General features: G+C 58.1%; 4 protein-coding genes across 4 annotated transcripts; 3 read left to right on the forward strand and 1 right to left on the reverse strand.

The window, feature by feature from the left end:
• Positions 1 to 838: 838 nt before the first annotated feature.
• On the reverse strand, positions 839 to 2,582 carry BKCO1_4000170 (tubulin beta chain; the record flags this gene model as incomplete). The annotated part of the gene is made up of 7 exons (XM_020275594.1): positions 839 to 1,564; positions 1,619 to 2,074; positions 2,135 to 2,189; positions 2,240 to 2,281; positions 2,341 to 2,366; positions 2,419 to 2,442; positions 2,571 to 2,582. 7 exons carry the CDS (start codon positions 2,580 to 2,582, stop codon positions 839 to 841), a joined length of 1,341 nt encoding a protein of 446 aa, XP_020134238.1.
• A 657-nt stretch (positions 2,583 to 3,239) lies between these two features.
• Positions 3,240 to 5,693, forward strand: BKCO1_4000171 (dipeptidyl peptidase iii; the record flags this gene model as incomplete). The annotated part of the gene is made up of 2 exons (XM_020275595.1): positions 3,240 to 3,364; positions 3,710 to 5,693. The coding sequence occupies 2 exons, from the start codon at positions 3,240 to 3,242 to the stop codon at positions 5,691 to 5,693; spliced, it is 2,109 nt and encodes a 702-aa protein (XP_020134359.1).
• A 545-nt stretch (positions 5,694 to 6,238) lies between these two features.
• Positions 6,239 to 9,489, forward strand: BKCO1_4000172 (dna replication regulator sld3; the record flags this gene model as incomplete). Its single annotated transcript, XM_020275596.1, has 2 exons — positions 6,239 to 7,818; positions 7,872 to 9,489. 2 exons carry the CDS (start codon positions 6,239 to 6,241, stop codon positions 9,487 to 9,489), a joined length of 3,198 nt encoding a protein of 1,065 aa, XP_020134237.1.
• Positions 9,490 to 10,781: 1,292 nt separating this feature from the next.
• On the forward strand, positions 10,782 to 13,457 carry BKCO1_4000173 (uncharacterized protein; the record flags this gene model as incomplete). The annotated part of the gene is made up of 1 exon (XM_020275597.1): positions 10,782 to 13,457. One exon carries the CDS (start codon positions 10,782 to 10,784, stop codon positions 13,455 to 13,457), a length of 2,676 nt encoding a protein of 891 aa, XP_020134236.1.
• Between the last annotated feature and the right edge of the window lie 199 nt (positions 13,458 to 13,656).

Genomic DNA, 13,656 nt, shown 5'->3' on the forward strand with positions numbered 1-13,656 from the left:
AAAGAAGGGGACGGGGAAGCAAGGAAGTTCTACTACTAGCGCCAGGGATTGGAACGGGTAGAAATGTGGGGAGGGCGAATAAGGGTCCTCCGGTCCTCCCCCCCTCCGCCCCCTCTTCTACGCACGAGCCCACACGTCCAGAAAAATGAAACGAACAAAAAAAAAGAGAACGGATGCGGGCCGGACCGAGCGGAGATTTTCGGTTCCATTATCCGCATTATTGGCTCACGTGAGAGGATAAGAAAAAACGGCAAAAGGGGAAGGCCTCGAATGAAGGGGAAAAAAAGGGGGGGAACGACGAACCGAACCGACCCGCGATTAGGGAAAACGGTTATACAATAATTCAACATCACACGCGATTCAACAAAGCGTGTTTCAAGTTAAGTGGACGTAGAGAGAGAAAGAGAGATTCGGAAGTAACGAAGTCGACGACGACAAGGCAGCACGTTTGCATTTACATAGGGCGTTTTAACAGTCACATGGGTATTCAACTGCCAAACGGTTAGGTTGAGGAAGGGGTGGTTTATTGTTGGGATTTAACATCTGAGATACCAAATGCAAAGTTACATCGGTTTTGTTGTCAAATCCGTGGCTCCTGATGGCCTGGTATTCACGTCCTGATTGTGGAGAGAACAAGATGCAGGGTCAATTGTCAACTGTGTAAAGTCTGCATATTCAACGCAGGAAATGGATTACGAAATCACTACTATTGTTTTGAAACGCTTAACTACACGTTCGAGCTCACCCCACTCGCACGTTCTGAGAAGTTCAAGACCAAACAAGACCAAGCTCGAGAGGCTTCCTATGTCCCAAGCTACCGATCCAGCTGGACAGAAATCTACTCCTCCTCGAGAGGAGCCTCCTCGTCGTACTCCTCCTCGGCATCGCTGACCGACGCCTCCTGGTACTGCTGGTACTCGGAGACCAGATCGTTCATGTTGGACTCAGCCTCAGTGAACTCCATCTCGTCCATACCCTCACCAGTGTACCAATGCAAGAAAGCCTTGCGACGGAACATAGCAGTGAACTGGTCACCGACACGCTTGAAGAGCTCCTGGATCGAGGTCGAGTTTCCGACGAAGGTGGAGGACATCTTGAGACCACGGGGAGGAATGGAGCAGAGCGCCGTCTGGACGTTGTTGGGGATCCACTCAACGAAGTAGGACGAGTTCTTGTTCTGAACGTTCCTCATCTGGTCCTCGACCTCCTTCATCGAGACCTTACCGCGGAAGATGGCGGAGCAGGTGAGGTAGCGGCCGTTGCGGAAGTCAGAGGCAGCCATCATGTTCTTGGGGTCGAACATTTGCTGGGTGAGCTCGGGAACAGTGACGGCGCGGAAAGAGTGGGCGCCGCGGCTGGTCAGAGGAGAGAAGCCGACCATGAAGAAGTGGAGACGGGGGAAGGGGACCATGTTGACGGCCAACTTGCGCAGGTCAGAGTTCAGCTGACCGGGGAAACGCAGGCAAGTGGTGACGCCGGACATGACGGCCGAGACGAGGTGGTTCAGGTCACCGTACGAGGGGTGGGTGAGCTTGAGGGTCCTCATGCAGATATCATACAGAGCCTATGGAGAGTCAGTTCAGTGCTCAAACCAGCGGATTGTGGCAATGTCACGCACCTCGTTGTCAATACAGAAGGTCTCGTCCGAGTTCTCAACAAGCTGGTGGACGGACAGGGTGGCGTTGTAGGGCTCAACAACGGTATCCGAAACCTTGGGGGAGGGAACCACAGAGAAGGTGGCCATCATGCGGTCGGGGAACTCCTCACGGATCTTGGAGATGAGGAGCGTACCCATACCGGCACCGGTACCACCACCCAGGGAGTGGGTGATCTGGAAACCCTGGAGGCAGTCGCAGCCCTCGGCCTCGCGACGGACGACGTCGAGGACCTGGTCGACGAGCTCGGCACCCTCGGTGTAGTGACCCTTCGCCCAGTTGTTACCGGCACCAGACTGGCCGAAGACGAAGTTGTCGGGGCGGAAGAGCTGGCCGAAGGGGCCGGCGCGGACGGCATCCATGGTGCCGGGCTCGAGGTCAACGAGGACAGCACGAGGAACGTACTTGTTGTTGGAAGCCTGCTGCGCGTTCAGAAGATTGCCATACTTTACGTGTTCGTCTAATTAGTGAAAGAGTACCTCGTTGAAGTAGACGTTCATGCGCTCCAGCTGGAGGTCGGAGGTGCCATTGTAGCTGCCGAGGGTCAGCGATTGCAAAGCGCGGCAAAGACAGCGCACACTTACACGCCAGAGCCGTCGAGGCCATGCTCGCCAGAGATGGTCTGCCTGTGGTGTTGATTCGCGTCAGCGGGGGGCGCGGCTGCGGGAGTGTTTTGGCAACAAACCAGAAGGCAGCACCAATTTGGTTACCCTGAAGAAAGTCAGCGCGATGCAGCGAACACAGCAGGCTAGAGGAGACTTACGCATTGGCCGGTCTGAAGGTGAACCTATGGGTGCGAAAAAGCGATGTTAGCAATGGTTGCCCCGTTGTTGGCGCTGTTGTTGCGGCCGGGGGGCAAAGACGCGGGGCTGTCAGGGGACGCGTTAAAACAGTCGGGCTGCCGCAGAAACGTACAATCTCGCGCATGGTGGCTGTGGTGTGTGGGTGATGTGGATGGTGTTGGAGTGAGAAGCTGGCGAAGAAAAGCTGGAGACGCGACTAGGGGGAGGTAGTCGGGCGGTGGAAGCGATGGAGAAGGAGCAGGATGGGAGGACAGCGGTGAAGGAGAAAGGCGAAGGCGCCCGCTCTGTTGTGGTCTGTGTGGGAAAGCGCCCGCACGGGCCAACCGCAGTCAACACGCGGGCCGCAAATCGACATCTCGCATCGCAAAAGGAGTCTGGCAATTATTGGACTTCATTACCTCGCTCTCCGGCGAGCCGCGTGCCTCGAAAGCGCCCGCGCCCCCTCAGCCCTGCCGCCGGTGCCATGAGCCCCCAGACCCGGGCTCTGCGCGCGCTCACGGCCTTCCGGCCGCTGGCCTGCCGCGGCAGCAGCCGTCGAGTAGATTTTTTGCACAGCAGAGGCGTGCAGCTGTCGCAGCCGCTTGGGGACGCGCCTGCGCGCACATATGCAAGCATCTGCAGCGCCGGCGGCTCTGTGTCTCGTTCCTGGCTGTGTACAACCGGAGAGCGCGCCCGCCAAGCCGTGGATGCCGCCCCGCAGTGGCAGCGTTCCCGCTGCCTAGGACCCCGCCACCAGCAACGAGCTGTCCACAACACCAACCCAGCAACTGCAACTGCCACCATGGATCCCGGAACTCTCAAACACTACCTGGCTGACAGCCCGCCTACGGTTGTGCCGCTGGCCATCAAGCCTCACTTTGAAGCTCTCAACGACCAGCAGAAGCTCTACTCGCACTACCTCTCCATGTCAGCTACCCCACGCCTGCACATCTGCCTATCGTTGGTTGCGGGGAGGCTCGCCTAAGCTGTGCAGAGCTGCAGTGCATCGCAGGATGCCAGCATGATACACGTGAAGATGTTTGCGTCGCGAAGCTGAGCTCATCGGCCATGTCACGCTCCAGGAGCAACGCCTGCATCTGCCTCAGCTTCGCTCGTAGGTACTTCTTGTGCTGGTGTATCTGCGTTGATTCCCACCAGTGAGCGTCTGGCTGGGCCTGATGCCTGTGCTACTCTCAGCTCTGGCGATCCTCCCTGAACTCCTGACGCGGCGCATGACCTCAGCATCCGTGTGTTCTGCTAACAGCTGAGCAGTGCTTGCTTCGCCGGGACGCGCATTGTCCTCCGCCAAATCTCCCCCGAGTCCGAGCACATCTACGACTTCATCGTCACCCTCCACCGTCATTACAAGGGAGATTGGAAGAAGGCCCAGAAGGATGCTGGTCTGTCGGACGACGAGCTCAACGCGTTCTTGGACTATGCTGCTCAGTTCCTGGGCAACGCCGGCAACTACAAGAGCTTTGGTGATTCCAAGTTCATTCCGCGCCTTGAGACCAGGCAGTTGAAGGCCCTCGCTACTCTAACCCCAGAATCGCTGCAACAGTATGAAAGGTTCAAGGACGACATCTTCGCGGACAAGTCCGTGGAGTCGATGCACCTGGGATATCCCGATGCCGGCCACTTGTCTACGTACTACCCCGACTCTCCGAGCATCACCAAGGACGAGATCACCACCATCAGTGATTTCCTGGAGAGCAAGAGGCTGCTTCCCGAGAACACCAGAGTCAGGAAGACAAAGGATGGCTTCGAGGTCCTGATTGCATCTTCGCTTAGCTCGCCCTCGAAGGACCAGCGCGACATCCCCGAGTCTGAGTGGGAGCTGGACGGCAAGCTCAAGGGCAAGAAGCTCAAGCTCGTCTTCGGCGACTACTCCAAGGAGATGGCTACCATCGCCGACGCGATCAAGAAGGCGAGACAATACGCCAGCAATGACACCGAGAAGTCTATGTTGGATGCTTACGAGAAGTCATTTACTACCGGCTCTCTCGAAGCGTACAAGGATAGCCAGAGGTTCTGGATCAGAGATAAGGGTCCTATGGTTGAGACTGACATCGGCTTCGTGGAGACCTACCGTGACCCTCACGGAATTCGTGGTGAATGGGAGGGCTTCGTGGCCATGGTCAACAAGGAGAGGACCAAGGCTTTTGGTGCGCTGGTAGAGGCTGCTCCTACTCTCATTCCTCGCTTGCCGTGGAAGAAAGAATTCGAGAAAGACAAGTTCCTCAGCCCCGACTTCACGTCCCTCGAGGTTCTTACCTTTGCCGGCAGCGGCATCCCTGCGGGTATCAACATTCCCAACTATGACGACATCCGTCAGAAAGAAGGTTTCAAGAACGTGAGCCTGGGCAACGTTCTTTCTGCAAAGGCGCCGAACGAGAAAATCCCTTTCATCAAGGACAGCGACGACGAAGTTTACAGGAAGTTCCGTGACCCCGCCTTCGAGGTTCAGGTCGGACTTCACGAGCTGCTTGGTCACGGATGCGGTAAGCTCTTGCAGGAGACTTCTCCGGGTGAATACAATTTCGATGTCAAGAGCCCTCCGGTCAGCCCCCTGACCAACGAGCCGGTTACCACCTGGTACAAGCCCGGGCAAACCTGGGGATCAGTGTTTGGCCCCGTTGCTGCCAGCTACGAAGAGTGTCGTGCAGAGTGCGTCGCCATGGCTCTGTCCTGCGACTTCGACATCCTCAAGATCTTCGGTTTCGGCTCTGGCGAAACGGACATCAATGGCGAAGGAGGCGACGTGCTGTACGCAGGCTACCTTAGCATGGCTCGTGCGGGTGTCGCTGCGCTTGAGTTCTGGGACCCAAAGTCACGCAAGTGGGGACAGGCGCACATGCAAGCACGCTACTCCATCCTGCGCGTATTCCTGAACGCTGGCAAGGAGTTCTGCGAGCTTGAGTACACGAAGGATGACCTGTCCGACCTCACAATCCGCCTCGAGAGGAGTAAGATTCTTAGCCACGGCCGTGTGGCTGTGGAGAAATACCTCCAGCAACTGCACATCTACAAAGCTACGGCGGACGTCCAGGCCGGCACCAAGATGTACAACGACATCACTCATGTCGATGATTTCTTCGCGGATAAGGTCAGGCCTGTCGTGCTTGCCAAGAAGCAGCCCAGGAAGGTGTTCGTTCAGGCCAACACGGTGGTGGAGGGTGACAAGGTTGCTTTGAAGGAGTATGAGGCCACTGCAGAGGGCATTATCCAGAGCTACGCAGACAGGGAGTATATTTAGGCGTCTATGGTTGCGATTGAGCCATGAGGCCGGCCAATCAAGGCCGGCATCCGTATTAGGAAAGCAAAAAAGTAGCATGAATTGAACGAGCATTCACGGACCCATTGGTCTAGTCAAAGCGGGAAAGGTGCAGCGCGAAAACGAGATAAAGTTGACGGTCTCCCGGCGTGTGGGAGAGTGACGTGTGGAGCGGATCGGCCGATCGTGGAGCGCGTCGCAGCACGCGCCGCTTCGAATGCAAGCAAGACCAAGCGCGTCCGAGAGCACAACCACGAGCACTTCAGACAACCCTATACCCGACGAGCCATGCCAGGCTCGCACGTACCGCTGAACCGTCTGGCGCATTATGGTGTCAGTGAATAAACATGGCTCTCTCCCTCCCTCAAACACCTCAATTTCCTCTCTCTCGACCTCCGCAAAGAAGCGCGAGCTGCCCCACAAACGCAAGAGAGGCGACGATGCTCCGGCCGCATTGGTACAGAAATCGATAACTATCCGCGTACGTCTTATCTTGTCCCTACCTACCCCAGCTTCTCGCGTCTCTCATGCTAACATTGACCCTTGTCTCGACGCCGCAGCCTTGCCCGACATTACCCTTCGACCAACCAATCACCCTCACACCCGTCAAGCTCATAGACCGCTCGCAACTGCCCCTCTCCTTCCTCGACCTCACCAACAGTCCTTCCGCCGCCCTCCCCTCTACCCGCCTCTTCTCCGCGCACATCGAAGCTCTCGAGCGCCATACTTCTCCCGACGACCACCACGACGAGCATGACGACCACAACGACGACCACCACCACAACGGCCGCGAACACGAAGACCCCGACCCCCCCGCCACGCCCAAAGTCCTCGTGACGCGGCTCAGCGCCGACGGCAGCCTGCACGCCGTCGAGCGCGTGCGGCGCGGGGTCTACGCGTTGTGCAAGCTGGGGGCGTGGGTGCGGGAGGAGCACATCGGCGGCGGGCTGCCGGCGCTCGCTGCTGCCGGGCTGCCGTACGCGCGGCCGCGGAAGGCGTTGCGGAGGGAGGAGGACGGCCGGCATTGGTGGCGGAGCGTTGCTGTCGATGTTGCGGATCGCCCCGCGGCGGCGGCGGCGGGGCGAGGGGGTGGCCATGCATCGTCGCCGCCGCCGCCGCCGCGGCTTTCCGTGCGGCGGGCTGTGCCTGTGCCTGTGCCTGTGCCGGATGTTGTGGGAGCGCCGCCGCCGTCGCGGAGGCTGGACGAGGCGGATCCGTTTGTGGATGAGGCGGGGCGGGCGCCGGTTGCTGGTGGTGAGCCGCCTGTTGAGGGTGTGGAGGATAGGCCGCGGACGGCGGAGGAGGTGTTCCAGACGGTTGTGCGGCAGTACCTCCAGGCGCTTTATTTGACGAAGACGTCGCTGGCTTTCTTCGTCAAGGGGCCGATGTCGAGGGCTAGGGCTGCGTTCATGTCGAAGGAGAATGCGGGTCTGAAGATGGGGGATTTGGCGGCTTTTGTCCGGTCGATATTGCTTCAGCCGGGGCCTATGGATAAGAAGCACAGGGAGAAGCTCCCGGAGATTGTCAAGGCCATGCCCTTGCTGGGTCTGTCTGATGATGAGGATGCGGTTGCGGCGAAGGTGGCGGAGAAGAAGAAGAGCAAGAGCAAGAGGCTGAAACCCAATAAGGAAGGACTTTATCCTGGAGAGGATGACCATGTCAAGGAATGGTGGTTGCAAGATCGTCATGGTTCCTCTCCTCACGGTCATAGTGAGTCGCCAGCAGATGTTCTAAAGCGGCGGCTAGGCGATCTACGTGTCAGAGAGTCAATGGCCCAGGTCATCCTTGTCCTGGAGGTCATGGCCCTTGAGGCGTCGCCTTCTTTCCAAGTAACGGAACAGGACGATACGCAACCTGATGAAGCGCCGGGGGAACCACAAGCAGCACCTATCAAGAAACGCAAACCTAAGAAGCCTCAAGACCTCAACGTGCTTCTTGATCTTCTCCTTGATAGACTGTGCATCTGGCAGTCTGTTGAGCAAGATGAGACGCTTGTTAAAGTCCCTAAATCTAGTAATGGGAAGAACGACACTCTCACGCCCAGCTCGGGCAAGTCGGAAACATCAGACAAACTCAAGAACTTCTGTGTAGAGGTCATTCTGCCCTTGTAAGATTTGCGCTTATTGCTGTAGCCTTGGGCACTCTACTGACCTATCCTAGCTATATGAGCCGTTTGCCAGAGAAGGCCGCTGCGATCAACAAAAGACTCGGCGGACCGAGTGCATCCCCCGCAAAGACGTCCGGATCGTCATCAAGCACCCACCGCAGCAAGCCCGGGGAAGCCGCCGTTCGGACAGACCCGCGGACCGCCCAGAAGAAGCGACGACCTCTTGCCCGTGTGGCCACGGAGAACGCAGCCCACCAGCCCCAACGGCACCCCCCCTCCCTCACGCGATCTTCCACCGACCCGCTCCTCCTGCCCCCGAACCTCAAGCGCGAAGGCGGCGACGCGCCGTCCCTGTCCTCGATCCCGCTTCAGCAATTAAAGGACTCCTCCCAGACCTCGTCCAGCCGCAACTCGCTCTCCCAGTTCGAGCGCTTCGCCCGCCGCACCATCGACCTCAACGCCATGGCCAAGACCAACGAGGCGAAGCTCAGGAAGAAGGAGCACGTCGAGCGCGAGCTCGAAAAGGCCATCGGCACCCTCCGCAAACCCAACCGCGGCGCCGCGCTCAAGGAGGTCGCCGACTCGTCCGACTCCCGTCGTCAGCTGCTGTCACGCAGCGGCGGCGGCGGCAGCAGCAGCAGCAAGCCCGGTGCGCCCGTGTCACGCAAAGCGGGCGGCGGCGCCGTCGGCGGCAACAACAACACGGTCCTCGTCGGCGCGACGCCTAAGCGCGGCAAGAAGACGAAGGACGTGGTGTTGCAGGCGACCCCGAACCATAACAGGTTCGTCACGGCTGCTGCGGTCGCTGCTGCTGCTGCTGCCAGCGATCCGGATGTGGATGATGATGGTGATGATGCGGATATGGCGCCGGAGACGATGGCTTCCTCGGAGCCGGTCATCCCGTCGTCGGCAGTCAGGCCGGGACCTGTGGATTTCGGCCTGGGTGGCGGCTATACGGCGGCGGCAACAATACCCGGTTCGGTCGTCAAGAAGAATAACGATGGCATGTTGTCATCAATGTCTGCTCCAGGTGCGCGAAGTAGCGGCGGTGGCGGTGTCGAAGAAACGCCGTCGCGTGGCCCGGCGGGGAAGACGGTGCATTGGCTTTTCCCGCCGCCAGCAGCTGCGACGGGCACCACCGCCGCTGCTGCCGTTGGGGCGACGCCGGAGGCCAAGGGCGCCAGTGGTAGCATATCAAGGCTGGGGGAGAAGCTGAAAGCTTCGGCGGGCCGTGCGAATAATGCCCGTGGTGGAAGTGGGGGTTTGAAGGTGCCGCCGCCGCTGCCGCCGTCGTTCAAGTCGCCGGGCAGATCGGTGTCGGGCATGGGCGATGTTTGGTCCGGGAGGGGTGTGGAAGAGGAAGGGAGTGAGGAGAGTGAGGATGATGGGTACAGGGGCGTGTCGGCGTTGATGAGGACGCCGACGAAGCCGGGGCGCGGCCAGGTGTTGGAGACGCCGGTGAAGAGGGCTGGGGCTTTGGTGGGGGAGACGCCAGTGAAGAAGGCGGCGACGGATGTGGAGAGGGGGGCGCGGGAGAGCAAAGGCAAGGAGAAGGAGGTGGTAGAGGAGGTTGAGGAAGGCGGCTTACAGCGGATTGAGGAGGAGGAAGAGGGCGCGGAGGATATTTATAATGCTCTGGGATGGGATGATGATATTGATGAGCTGGCGTAGAAGACCGTGGTTGTTGTGTTCGTCTCGGATAGGGTATTGCATCTTGTGGCGTAGCATCGGGCGGCGTGAAGTGTGCTTTTTACAAGAATATGACCGATAAATGATTGGCAACGTATCTCATGCGAAAGAGGTGTTCGATATTCTACGCGTCTGGGACGCCGGGCTTGCTGCTTAAGGACGATTGTCATACCAATACGCGATGGTGGTAAGGAAGTGGTGATAGTATGCGAGCAGTGTGCTACGGGTGAGGTAGGGTAGAGCAACGAGGGTCTGGGTGAGGTACTGCGGGGCCAAAGAATATCAGAGCGGACAGTATTCAGCGATAGTAGTCAGAAATAACAGAAGTTAGCTACGGGTTTCGAACGGGGGGCCTTTGTTGGCTGGGTTGCCGAAAGATGAAGTTAAGAAACACAGCCAGTGATCCACACACGCCACAGGCGCTTAACCCAACCTCACCCCCGCGCAATTACTCAGCCCGGATACCCTCAACTGATAGTATCTCTGGGAAAATCTGCGCGCAGACGTTTGAAGTTGCAAATGATCTGCTGCTGTTTTGGGCCATGTGCGTGAACCCTAAATATCTTAAATTGGGCCTCGTCTGAACTCTGAAGTAGGCAAAGATGGCAGATATATTACCACAACCGCTTCGAATAGAGAAAGCAACTGACGTCATCGTCAGAAAGCGGAAACCAGAAAGTGTTGGGCGAACTGTCGGGGAAAACCCATCAAGGGGTTCAACAACATCGCAGCAAATGACTGCGCTCAAGTCATAGCATGTGACAGTATTAGGATTCAATAGGGGGATGATTTGGTCTACCTTTAAGACTTGTAACCATGTCCAGGCACTGGATTCGACTACCCACTCAGATGTATCTGCGAGACAGACGTGGACAGGTTCATTTCTTTTCGCTACACGGCACATGAGATCCAGGCCCTACCCGTCCTTTGAGAGGCTCCTACCTGGTCCAGGTTAGGCTATAGCAAAAGGCAACACGCAGAAGGAGATCACCGCACGTCTTCTGTTGCGTTTCACCTTCCACATGGGCAATCTCACTGAGAGTAGAAGGCGCCTCCCACCGCGCAAATGGCGTCGTCCAAGCGCGTCACTGACGCGTTTCCCTCCTTCAATCAACCATCTCTTCACGGACCAACAGAATCGGCTCATCGAGCATTGTTCCATATCCATACCTTGCTCTCATATTGTTCCAGAAAATACTTCCGCTTCGACCAACAACAACAACAACAACAACAACAAGGCTTATCACGCACATACACGCACATACACGCCCACCATGGCTGGAAAGAACGTTCTCGACGCAGATATCCCCGACCTGGACATTCCTGACGCGCCCTTCCCCCCACCTCGTTCAGAGGCTGATCCAAAGGCCGTTGAACACAGCCTTCCCGACGCCTCTAGCGATGACCCCGAAAGCCCCCGCAGGAACCATGGGGGCAAATTCCCTCAGTCACGCCTACCAGTCCCTAAGATACGCATACACCCACCAACTCCTCAACTACCTCCAACAGTTCCCGAAGCCGCCAGCGATACCCGCAAAGACTCAGCCCAAGACTTCCCCTTCGACCCCCAGCTCCTGATCCCAGCCCCACCCCAGATCTCCAAACCCAGCAGCACCCCGAGCGACGGCCACGACGACTCCCCCCCCGCCATCGACCACATCACCCTCTCGCCCAAAGCCCCCAAGCCCGAATCGCTCCGAACCTTCCTCGACGACATCCTCGACAACGCCTCCAAGGACCCCGACGCCGTCTCCATGGCCGACACGCGCCGCCTCGTCGCGTACTGGCGCCGCGGCCAGTACGGCGAGGCGGGCGGGCCGGGGCTGGCGGCGCACTGCGGCGCGCTGCTGGGCTGGGCCACGGCCTTCGCGGCGGGGCCCGAATCCGAGCCGCTGATGACGCGCATCGCCGCCGCGCAGTTCGACACGCCGTCGTGGGTCGACGCCGACAACCTCGGCCGCGCCTGCGTCGGCGTGTGGCGCATCCTCGCGGACATCCGCATCCGCCCCTCGTTCACGTACGGCTTCGCCGCCCTCGCCTTCACGCCCCAGCAGCGCAGCGTCATGGATCTGCTGGGCGACTCGGTGCGCTTGTTTCTGCGCCGCCGCCGCCGCCGCCCCCGCATGATGGGAGCGGATGCTGGCGCCGGCACCGGCCCCCCGCGGTTTCCGTTTTTCGCCCAGAAGTGGATCGGCGATGGCCAGAGCAGGGCGGAGGCGGAGCTGGAGATGGCCATGGCGGGGACGGCCATGAGCGCGCTGCTGCATCAGTTTTTCTGCGAGGACGCCCCGATGAATTTGTACAACTGCGAGGACTCGTCGTCGTTCACCATGGTCGTGAGTCCCGAGGTGGCGAGGCTGTTTGTGCACTGGTCGGTCCAGGACGGGGCGAAGGACGTGCGGTTCTATCACGACCAGGTGTTTGCGTGCTTGATGGACGATGTGAAGCAGGTGCATCAGATGAGGCTGCTTTTGGACAACATCAAGGACTGGAAGAGGCAGGTCTTGTTGGGCTGTTTGCAGGAGGCGCTGGATCTCATATACCAGGGGAATGAGGAGGTTGTTGACTTGGACGAAGTTCAAGAGACGGTCGAAGGTGTGGTCGAAAGTATAGAGGGAAAAGAAGATGAGGACCCTATGGAGGCCAAGTCTAGCGCACGTGAGGCGTACGAAAGGCGGCGGGCCGAGGCAGGGGAATATCTAGAGGTGATTAGAAGGGAGTTGCCGATGGATGCCCAAGATTTGGAAAAGGCATTGGAAGAGCAGATGATGGTTGATGCTGAGAAAGCCGCAAGGGAGGAGCACGAGGAAGGTGAGGTAACAGAAACCGTACAGGTCGATGCTGAGGAGGAACCACTGACGGAGAAAGAAAAATGGAGGAGAATCAGAGAGGGAAAGACGCCCATGGATCCCGACCAGGAGCCACCTGATTATGCGCGGTCGGATGAAGAAGAGTCGGACTATGAGACAGAGTGGGATCCACTTGTACACCCAACACCAGAAGAGTTGGACTATGAGAAAGAGTGGAATCCATTTAGACCCCCAAGACCAAAACGGTCAGAAGAGTCAGAAGAGTCAAAAGAGTCAAAAGAGTCAAAAGAGTCATCAGACTGGCAGAAAGACCAGCGGCAGCATGAAGAGCCAAGTGAGCGACAAGTTAGACAATCAAGTACAGGGCCAAGTGGACCGTACGTTGACAGACCGCCTACGCAGGAGGAAAGAGAGAGGGTGTATTTTGGGCGCGCCATCGATGAGATGGACGCGGTTGAAAAAGAGCGCGTCGAAAAGATGCTAGTAGAATGGCTCAAGGATCCCGAGGACGTCGATAAAGCTTGGATATCGTCGCGGGAGACTGGAAGCCATGACCGGCCCGTTCCTCGAGGGCGCGCGAGGGAAAAATCAAACGGATTGCCTCGTGATGGGTCCCAGACGCCGACTGGTAGCAATAGGCATAGCGGAGAAGAGGTGGACATTGAGCACGACGATGGTCCCTCAGAGAAACCGCCGCCACACTCAAGCGTGGATGCCACAGATGTGGTTGTCAGTCCAAAAGCTCAGACTTCCGGGCAGGCTGTTCCAGAGAGCGATCTCGAACAAGAACTTGGCCAGACCAAAGCTGTCATGAAGGTTCAAGAGCAAGCAGCCACTCCAGTCCCTAGGGCGCGCTCCTCCAAGACTACGACACCAAGTACTCGAGTTTTGAGGTCCGCATCTAGGAGCTCGAGCTCATCGTTGACTAATTCAAAGAAAAAGACGAGAGAGCCCTCGGCAAACTCGGCCAGCTGGCATGAAGGTGATGAAAAGACTCAAAGAGGGCGGTCTGAGAAAGTACAAAGACAGGTGCACAGACGCCGTACCAAAGAGCATCGGAGGTACAGTTCTAAGGATTTAGATGACTTTGAGGTTGAGGCTGGAGGTCCCAACCTTGACAGTGGAGGCTCCTCAAAATGACTCGCGGTGATGATGGGGATCATGGGGTCCCTGGTCGTGGTCCTGTGGTACTGGAATCCTCCATCTCCTGTCCGTAGCGGTAAAAGGTGAACGTTCGTTGCGGAGTAGGTAGTTTATCAGGAGACGGCTCGTTCAGGCAGCAAACGATATGCTCGTATCATCAGGGCTCCTTCAAGCGCAATGGTGGTGATTGTGGTGC

Source organism: Diplodia corticola (genome assembly GCF_001883845.1).
Source record: "Diplodia corticola strain CBS 112549 chromosome Unknown scaffold4, whole genome shotgun sequence".
NCBI classification, from domain to species: Eukaryota; Fungi; Ascomycota; class Dothideomycetes; order Botryosphaeriales; family Botryosphaeriaceae; genus Diplodia; species Diplodia corticola.